At 43.3% G+C, this 10,760-nt stretch overlaps 1 protein-coding gene across 2 annotated transcripts in view; it reads right to left on the reverse strand.

Annotated features, from left to right (window-relative positions):
• Window positions 1-5,571, reverse strand: part of SLK (STE20 like kinase) — a 62,603-nt gene extending 57,032 nt beyond the window's left edge. The window contains exon 1 of one of the 2 annotated variants that reach the window (XM_032178445.2): window positions 4,823-5,571. In XM_032178445.2, coding sequence (XP_032034336.1) covers window positions 4,823-4,972 — 150 coding nt within the window. In that variant the 5' untranslated portion in view covers window positions 4,973-5,571. The remainder of the gene's footprint in view (window positions 1-4,822) is intronic. The other variant, XM_032178456.2, reaches the window with a different exon arrangement.
• Window positions 5,572-10,760: the final 5,189 nt, after the last annotated feature.

Raw genomic sequence — 10,760 nt, forward strand, 5'->3', positions numbered from 1 at the left:
TGTTAGCAAAGATGCAGGGCAAGGAAATTATTATTATTATTATTATTATTTTTTGAGACAGACGGAGTCTTGCTCTTTCGCCCAGGCTGGAGTGCAGTGTTGTGATCTCGGCTCACTGCAAGCTCCTCCTCCCGGGTTCACACCATTCTCCTGCCTCAGCCTCCAGAGTAGCTGGGACTACAGGCGCCCGCCACCACGCCCGGCTAATTTTTTGTATTTTTAGTAGAGACGGGGTTTCACCGTGTTAGCCAGGATGGTCTCGATCTCCTGATCTTGTGATCCGCCCGCCTCGGCCTCTCAAAGTGCTGGGAATACAGGCATGAGCCACCGCGCCTGGCAGGGCAAGGAAATTCTTAAACTGCTGGTGGGAATGTAAACTCGTATAATTAGTTTGGCATCATCTGGTAAAATTAAAGATACACTACCCTATAACCTAGCAATTCCATTCCTGGATTAACTCTTAGTGAAACTCATGCATATGTGCAACTACCATTTTGTATAAGAGCCAAAAACTGGAAGCAACCAATATATCCATTAACAGTACAATAGTAAATAATTGGTGATATCATCATATAATAGAATACAATGCTACAACGAAAAAGAACTACAGCTCCATGTGATAAAGATGAACCTCACAAACATAATACTGACTTTGAAAGAGGCAAGACACAAAAGAATACGCTCAATATGACTCCATTCATATAAAGTTCAAGTGCATACAAAACTAAATTTATAACATTTACGGATATAATCCTAGATAGTAAATGATTAAGAAAAGCAAATAAATGAATAACTTAAAGATAGGATAGTGGTTTCCTTTAGGGAGAGAGAAGGTACTAGATACAGAAAGGAGGCAAGAGGGATTCTCGGATGTTGGCAGAATTCCTTGACACTGACGGTTGTTAATAATAATTCACTTTATTATCTGCTAAATGTATATATTTCCGTACTTTTTAATACAAAGATTATATATTTTACTATTTTTTAAAAGGCACACAGCCATCAGTTGTCATATAAAAATTACTTTCATCCAGCACACAGCCAAGAGTTTAGTTTCAACTGGTTTAATAGATAAAACAGCTTTCTAGAAATGCAATCCAATTCATAATCTTATGTCATTCTTTTTTTCTGTTAAAAACAAGAGAAATCCAGCCGGCGGAGGGGAGGGGCAGTGGCTCACGCCTGTAATCCCAACACTTTGGGAGGCCAAGGCAGGTGGATCACCTGAGGTCAGGAAAGACCACCCTGGCAAGCATGGTGAAACCCCATCTCTACTAAAAATACAAAAAATTAGCCGGGCACGGTGGTGTGCGCCTGTAGTCCCAAGTACTCCGGAGGCTGAGGCAGGAGAATTGCTTGAATCTGGGAGGCAGAGGTTGCAGTGAGCCGAGATTGCGCCACGGCACTGCAGCCTGGGCGACAGAGAGGGACTCCATCTCAAAAACAAAAACAAAACAACAACAACAAAAAAAGAGAAATCCAAAGATAAAATATTGTGAAGGATATTACATATCTTCATTTATATATCAAATAATACTATTTTTAAAAGAGAAAATAAATTTAAAGTAGTGAAGCTTTTTCAGGCAAGGAAGTAACTGTTAAATGTGTACAGTGCTGGACTGAGTGGAAGGAATACAACAAGTATACGATGGAAGAATGAAACTAAATACACAACATGATTACCTATAGGTTACACATCCCAAATCTGAAAATCTAATCTGAAATGCTCCAAAATCTGAAACTTTCTGAGTGCTAACATGACATGATGTTCAAAGGAAATGCTCACTAGAGCATTTTCAATTTCGGCTGTTCAATAACTAAGTATAATGCAAATATTCCAAAATCCAAAAAATTCCAAAATCCGAAACACTTCTGGTCCCAAGCATTTGGGAAATGGGATACTCAACCTCATCTCTATTTACAATATAATCTTTGTAACAGTTACTAATTTCTGTAAGCAAATGATAGTTAGAATCAAGTTTATAAACAGTTTTCTACTACATACTACTATGTACAATGTTAAGGTTCCATAGCTTTTTCCCCCAAATATAAGGAAGTTTATAAATCCTCAATTTCTACGGAATCTTGAAAAACAAAAACTTTTAGAAAAAAGAGGCCATCAGAAGTCAGATAAGTTTTAATTTCAATTTTTTTTAAAAAAACCCATACCCTACTCCTTAGAAGAAGAGAGTAGTGAAATGAAAAAAGAAAAAATAGTGCCAGCCCATGCTCTTCAAATATCATACTAAAATACAGTCATCAAGATCACAGAAATTCTCGACACAATTTTATAGTGCTCAAATAACTACATGAAATAAGATTCCTGTTTTTCAGAAATTTTTCAATTAATGTCTCAGTATAGGAAGATAGATCACATTTTGCAGAAAGTGTCATGAAAGAATAACACAGGGCTTTAGTATCTCCACACAGTCTGCCCATGCCATCAGAAACCAACAAAATGGTTTATTATCTGCTTGGCTCCTTTTCCTATCTCATCCCATATTTTCCATCTATGAGTTCTAAATGTATTAACGGTAATTTCTACCATTTACTGAGCTCTTTCCATGTGCCTTATATTTATTATCTTCTTCAATCCTCACACTGAGGATGTCTTATGGATGAGCAAAGTTAGGCGTAGGACAAATAAGAAACTTGCTCAAAGTCATATGCTGCTATTGAGTGAGAGAGCTAAGTTATATTCCAACTCCAAAGCCAGTGCTCTTACTACTAAGCTGTTTATATTCGATAAAACATATTTACACCATGAAAACTGCCCAGAATCACCTACCACCTTCTAACTACAAGATTCTAGGTGCCTTGAGGATTTATTTTTGCCTTTCCAGGCTAATTACATACTCACAAAACTTTAATGGGTGAAAGAATCTAAACTCCTAAGAAAGTTAATATTATGGCTAAGAAAACGGAGGTCCAGAGAAGTTAAGTGTTTTGTCCAGGATTACAACGCTGGTTTGTGTCAGCCAGCACTAAAACACAACTCTTGATTCCCAGGAGTGATCTTCCCACTACACTGAAGCCTTGCATCTTATGTAGCTCTTGCTGAAGCCCATACTCTACCCTCCACACAAATAACAAAGCTTATTTTGCCAACTTCCACAGCATATGATAGCTTCCACGACAGCATTCATATGTAGGTAAAACATATTCTTTCATTTCAACAAATAAACAGACACATCACTGTATGCTAAGGCAGTGAATGAACCCAAATATGTATCATAATTTTGGCCCTTAGTTTTATTATAGAAACATAAACATATTAACTGTAATAAGTGACAAGTGCTACAAAAGTCATGTGAACAACGTGTTCTGAAAGCACACAGAGAGGAGTAGATATTTTAGCCTGGATAAAGAATGAGGACTGGGGTTTTGACAAGATGCATTTGAGGCAGGGCAAAGGCAGAAGTGTAATGGTGCTTAGAAAGTAGTACGCAGCCGGGGACGGTGGCTCACGCCTGTAATCCTAGCACTTTGGGAGGCCGAGGCGGGAGGATGACCTGAGGTCGGGAGTTCAAGACCAGCCTGACCAACATGGAGAAACCCTGTCTCTACTAAAAATACAAAATTAGCCGGGCATGGTGGCGTATGTCTGTAAACCCAGCTACTCGGGAGGCTGAGGCAGGAGAATCGCTTGAACCCGGGACGGGGAGACTGCAGTGAGCCGAGATCGCGCTATTGCACTCCAGCCTGGGCAAAAAGGGCAAAATTCCGTCTCAAAAAAAAAAAAAAGTAGTAGGCAAAATGCTCTCATTTCTACCAGTGACTGTTAAAGTAAAAAACAATACTAAATATGGGCTCAGAAGACCTGAGTTCAAGTCTAGGCTGAGACTCATGTGACTGTGAACAATTTCAATATCTTCATCTGTGAAATGTGGACACTAATACTGACCTGCCTACCTCACAAGATTTTTGTGGGGCCCAAATTATTTGAAAGTACTTAAAAACTTCAAAGTCCTGTATAAACGTAAGTTATTTTCTTACGTTTTCACTTCTAAGCAACCCTGTGGGTCCTTCCCCTAAACGCTGTCTCATAAAAAATTCGCCCTTCAGGATGAAAATACTCCAATGACATCATTCATATGCTCCTTAGGAGATAGTAAACAGTTAACATTAATGCCTTCAGGTTGAAACGCCAAGCCTCTTTCTATTGAAATAAATACATGCGTGTGTGTTTTTAATTTCTTAAGCGCTGATACTTCTAGTCAATGCTCACCATAAATATATTTAAAACTAGTACCACATGAAGGTCTTCTTTTGGAAATTTTGTCAGAAATTCCATTCCATTTTATAGTATGCTGTCAAGCAACCAACTCAAGAAGAGACTGCAAGTAGCAATCACTTTGATCCCAACTAGTTCTGTATTAGCTGTAGATACAACCAAATATATACCCTGGACCCTAAAAAGGGAACTGTTGGAGTACAAGCATGCACGCGAAAGCAGTCAGTAGACAAATCCACTGCAAAGTGCAATGAGGTTCTCATTCTAAAATACTTGAAGGGCACAACCAGACCCCTCCTATAAATTAAAGAACACTCTCATTTCCTTTGAAGTTTGAAAGAGTAGACTTTATAACCCTGTCTCCCTTTCCAATCGCTCTTTAAACTCCATCCAGGCCCCATTTTGTTCCACTGTAAACCCGACTTCTTAGCTACTTCTTGGATGATCAGCCAAGTTGCATCGAACCGTAACAGTCAAAAGAAGGAGCAAGAGACAGGAAAGGGACGAGGGGAGCAGAAGTCCTCCCGCCACTCCAGGCCAGTGGCTGTTTCATCTTCGCAGTACAACTTCCCGTTTTCCCCCTCTTACCTTGTACACTTTCCCAAAGGCTCCGTCGCCCAGTTCTCCTATAATCTCCCAAAAGTCTTCGGGGTTCAGGTCCCTCTTCACGTGTTCGTACTGCTTCTTCTTCTTTTCGCTCCCCAACTTGAAGATCTTACGGAAATTGAAGAAGGACATTTTTCCTCCCAACACAGAGTTCCTTGCACTTAAGGACTAAAAACAATAAAAGGCAAAGTTTCTCTTCCCTGCTCTCCCGCGCGAGCCCGGCTGGCGGCGGCGGGCGCGGCGTCCCTCGGCCCCCGCAGCTCCGGCCCGGCGGTCCCGGGAGAAGGCGGGGCGGCGACCCGGGCTCCGGCCCGCGGTGGGGGTGCTGCGCGAGCGGCCCCTTCGCCGAGCCCGGCCCGCGAGCCGCGCGGTGGGCGCCTCGCCTCCGGCCCACCCTCCAGGAGCGGCACCTGCCCGCAAGCTCGCTGCCACCCGGCCTGGTCCGACGGGTCCGAGCGGTCAGGACGCCCGCGGCGGCGGCGGCGGCTTAGGCCCGTGTCACAGCGAGTCTCCAGGGGCGGCGGCCACTCCGGGAGAGAGAAGCGGCCGGCGGCCTCGGAGGCGGGCAGTCGAGAAGCCAAGCCCTCCCGCCTCAGGCCGCGAGCTTAGGGTCTCCTCCGCCGCCGTCCGCTCCCGCGGCGCAAGGCCCGCGCGTCCCCTCGGGTCTGGGGCGCCGCCGCCGTCTCCGCCGCCTGGCTCCCTCCCCAGCCCACACAGTCTCGGCCTGGAGCGCGCGCCGACGCCGACTCCGTAGCGCGCCCGCGCGCTTTCCCGGCTGCGCGCCCGCCCGGTCACGCGCCCTGCTCACCGCGCGCTCGCGTGGGGGCGTCCCCTCTGGCCCCGCGCACGCGCGCTGCGTCCCGCAGACTGGCTGCCCCCGAGGGTTCGCGTGAGCGGAGCACGGGGCTCGGGGTGCAGGGGGCTGGTGTGATGGACGCATTTGTTCTTTGGTCCCTGACGATTGTTTCTCATTTGCCCTCTAAGCCCCAAATCCTGTCAGTCCACGGCCTTGGTGGAGCGGCCCCGTGGGACGACCCTGTTGATTGTGCTAGCGGATGTTGCCTCCATTCTGGATCTGGGAAAAACTGTGGAGTGAAAGCCGGACCTGTTAGGGTTGGGACCTGAAAGCGGACTTTTTCGCTCTCAGACGGGCCCAAGGTACAATGAGAGGGGAATTTGTGTGGTGGTTGTGAGCTTGAGCTTTGGAGAGAGAGATCTGTGACCTTGGGCAGATAACCTCTCCGAGCCTCAGTTTCCTCGCTATAAAATGAAGATCCTAATAGTCCCTACCAGAAGGTTGTGAATGAGGCAATAGATGGAAGCCCTTTGCCAGGCCCCTGCTCCCGCAAACGCTCAATCTTAGTTCTTACTCTTGTGTTTTAAGTGTGCAGGCAAGATAGGCATAGATACATAAAAACTGTTTAAGACCACTTCTCTTTTTTTTCTTTCTTTTTTTTTCTTTTTTTTTTTTTGAGACGGAGTCTCGATCTGTCGCCCAGGCTGGAGGGCAGTGGCGCGAACTCGGCTCACTGCAAGCTCCGCCTTCCGGCTTCACTCCATTCTCCTGCCTCAGCCTCCCGAGTAGCTGGGACCACAGGCGCCCGTCACCACGCCCCGCTCATTTTTTTGTATTTTTAGTAGAGACAGGGTTTCACCGTGTTAGCCAGGATGGTCTCGATCTCCTGACCTCGTGATCCGCCCGCCTTGGCCTCCCAAAGTACTGGGATTTCAGGCATGAGCCACCGCGCCGGGCCTCCACTTCTCAACTGATGACTGCGACACTCCCTTGAGGGTAAAACTAACTTCTGGCCACCTCCACAACTGTAAACCTGGTGTCACTCTTGGTGACTCCACCTCAACTAAGGCCCCCACTTCCTGATCTGCCTCCAGCCCCCTTGGGCAGCACTCCCTGGTGGGGCGCTGTGGGCGTTGGCTGGAATCCGTCAGGTGGTGACCGACCTTCCCCTCCTCCACCAGACGGGAGCTCTTTCAGGCCAGTGGTTTGTTGTTCATCAGGATATCCAAGTACCCGGCAACATTCCTGGCATATAATAGGAAGCAGATCTGGTGAATGAATGAATGAATGGCGGTATCTGGAGCAGAGACAATGTATATATATATATATATGGCTATTTATATAATATCCACCCCCCCAGTCATTTTGCCCTCCAGCCCCAAAATGGCATAGCAAACCCCCTCTTCCAGTAAGACGCTTAAGATGATTCAATTCCTTGAGATCCTTCTATTTTTTAAAGTGTTATTGCAATATATTGATATACAATAAACTGCACATATTTAAAGTGTGCATTTGGTTTTTTTGCTAGTACTTGTTTGCTTTTTATTTTTAAATTATATTTTAAGTTCTGGGATATACATGCAGAATGTGCAGGTTTATTACATAGGTATACACGCGCCATGGTGGTTTGCTGCAAGTGTGCACTTTTATATGTTTTGACAAATGTATAGACCTGTGAAAACAATACTATAATTATTTTTAATTATTATCATTTATGGAGAAAATGAAGTGCTTAAAAAATAAAATTAAAAGTACTATAATTCTGCTATCCAGACACAACCATTGATAAGAACTTATATTTCAAAACAGGATTTTTTTGGCTGTGCATTAACTTTTTTCAACATGGTTGAGTTTGTACTACATAAAAAGGTTTGCATCCTGCACTTCGCGTATTTCAATACAATTAATAATTGTTCTCTTCCGTTATGAGATATTTAGATTATAATTTCTCTGTTTTTAATGAAATATGGATAAATATCTTTGTACTCAAATCTTTTTCCACATATTTGATTATTTCCTTAGGATAAATTGCCAGAAGTAGATTTTGGTCAATGGGTATATGTCTGTTTCCTTATTTTGTTCTTTTCAAAATAGAAAAGACTTTACTATTTTGTCAATTAAAAGATAGTATATTCTTGGCTGGGTGGGGTCGCTCATACCTATAATCCCAGGCTGAGGTGGGAGGATTGCTTGAGCCCAGGAGTTTGAGACCAGACTGGGCAACATGGCGAGATCACATCTCTACCAAAAATTAAAAACAGAAAAATTAGCTGGGCATGGTGGCACTCACCTGTGGTCTCAGCTACTGGGGAGGCTGAGGCAGGAGGATCACTTGGGCCCAAGAGGATGAGGCTGCAGTGAGCCATGTTTGTGCCACTGCACCCCAGCCTGGGCAACAGAGCGAGAACTTGTCTCAAAGAAAAAATAAAAATAAAAGATAGTATATTTTTATTGTAAATAATTCAAATAATACAGAAATTATAAACTAGGAAGCTGTTTATAATTCTGTCCTCCTTCCTTCCCCCCTGCTCATAGTTACCCTCGACCTAACCACTGTTAAAAGTTAAGCCTGTGATGATGGATATGTTTATGTAATAGACAGTGGTGATATACAGTTATCACCCAACTCATCTAATTATATACATTAAGTATGAACAGCTTATTGTATGTCAATCATAATTCAATAATTGGTTTTTAAAAAGTCACTAGCAAAGCAAAGATAAAGTTCTGGCACCATTAAGAAATAGAAATAGGCTGGGCACGGGGCTCACACCTGTAATCTCAGCAATTTGAGAGGCTGAGGTGGGTGGATCACCTGAGGTCAGGAATTTGAGATGAGCATGGCCAACATGGCAAAACCCCGTCTCTAACAAAAATACAAAAATTAGCCAGGTGTGGTGTCATGCGTCTGTAATCCCAGCTACTCGGGAGGCTGAGGCAGAAGAATCGCTTGAACCTGGGAGGCAGAGGTTGCAGTGACCTGAGATCGTGCCACTGCACTTCACCTGGGCGACAGAGCTAGACCCTGTCTCAAAAAAAAAAAAAAAGAAAAATAGAAATATTATCATAAATTTTTTCATATATTATGAAAAAAAGAAATGGAAATGAGCCTCTTGTAAAAGCTTTTCCTTTTAATAACACAATACACATGGCCAAATAAAAAAAGTTAAGCCTATGAGCATGAGAGAATTTTGGGGGGCAATAAAAAAGGATTTTATAAGTAGATTATGGTGATGATTGTACACTTAGAATGGGTGAATTATATGCTTTGTAGATTATACCTCAATAAAGCTACTTCGAAAAAGTTAGGCATATATATTTTTCTGTGTGTGTGTGTATGTGTATGTGTGTGTATATATATATATATTTTTTTTTTTTGAGATGAAGTTTCCGTCTGTTGCCCAGGCTGGAGTGCAGTGGTGCCATCTCGGCTCACTGCAACTTCCACCACCCGGGTTCAAGCAATTCTCCTGCCTCAGCCTCTTCAGTAGCTGGGATCACAGGCGCACACCACCAAGCCCGGCTAATTTTTTGTATTTTTAGTAGAGACAGGGTTTTGCCATGTTGGCCAGGCTGGTCCTAAACTCCTGACCTCAAGTATTCTGCCCGCCTCGGCCTCCCAAAGTGCTGGGATTACAGGTGTTAGCCACCGCACCTGGCCACACATATATTTTTTAAAATATAAAACCGGCATCATCCAATACAGATCGTTGACATCTTTCCAAGCCACCCCAAATAGATCTGTCTAATCCTTTTTTAATAGCTGCACAGAGTTCTAGTGTCTAACTATACCATAATTTATTTAAGCATTTCTGTATTGACAGGCATGACAGGCATCTAGGTAGTTTCCAATTTTTTTGTCATCGTAAACAATTCCACAGTGAGAGTGCATATACAAGCATCTTTGTGTATTTGTCTGATTATATTCCCTTAAGACACAATTCAAGAAGTGGAATTGATGAGTCAGAGACCATATTAAACATTTTTTTGCTCTGTATTGTCTAACTGGCCTCTAAAAAGATTGGTGGCCAAACATGGTGGTTCATGCCTCTAATCTCAGCACTTTGGGAGACTGAGCCAACGGGTTTGCTTGAGCCCAGGAGTTCCAGACCAGCCTGGGCAATATAGTGAGACCCTCATTTCTACAAAAAATAAAAAAAGTAGCCAAGCATGGTGGCGCATACCTGTAGTCCCAGCTACATGAGAGACTGAGATAGGAGGGAGGATCACTTGAGCCCAGGAGTTCAAGGCTGCAGTGAGACACGATCGTGCCACTGCACACGAGCCTGGGTGACAGAACAAGGCCCTGTCTCAAAAAGAAAAAAAGAAAAAGAAAAAGGTTGACATATAAGAGTGTCAAATTTCACCACACCCTCAATAGCAACAAGGTATTATCCATCTTTTTTCTTTTTTTTTTTTTTTTTGAGGCAGAGTCTCGCTCTGTCACCCAGGCTGGAGTGCAGTGGCTTGATCTCGGCTCACTGCAACCTCCACCTCCTGGGTTCAAGCGATTCTCCTGCCTCAGCCTCCCGAGCAACTGGGATTACAGGTGCCTGCCACCACACCTGGCTAATTTTTTGTATTTTCAGTAGAGACAGGGTTTCAGTATGTTGGCAAGGCTGGTCTCAAACTCCTGACCTCAAGTGATCCGCCCACCTCGGCCTCCCAAAGAGCTGGGATTACAGGCGTGAGCCACTGCACCTGGCCTACCCATTAATCTTTACCAAGCTAATAGCCCCAAAATAACTTATCTTAATTTAGAATTATCTGATTATTAATGATGTAATACTTTTCCATTTGTATATTGGCCACTTTTATTTCTTATTTTATGAATTGCCTCATCATATCAACGAATAATATCAAATAATGTTTGTCAGTATTCTATAAATGACATGAGCAAGTCTAACATACTTTGATGAAATGATCACAGAGTTAATAATAGCTTATATATTTTCACCATGAAGTTACAGCCACAGAAATTACTTAGTAACACTGGGTGTGATGTCATTTAGTCAGATCAGATTTTCCCAGTGAAGGCCATGACATGTAGATGTTTGTGTTATTTATAAATGATAATTTGGCTTTCCTGAATTTTTAGAACTTTAAAAGTAAAGATGAAACAGT

The sequence above is a fragment of the Hylobates moloch genome, unplaced genomic scaffold (assembly GCF_009828535.3).
Source record: "Hylobates moloch isolate HMO894 unplaced genomic scaffold, HMol_V3 SCAFFOLD_3, whole genome shotgun sequence".
Classification (NCBI taxonomy): Eukaryota; Metazoa; Chordata; class Mammalia; order Primates; family Hylobatidae; genus Hylobates; species Hylobates moloch.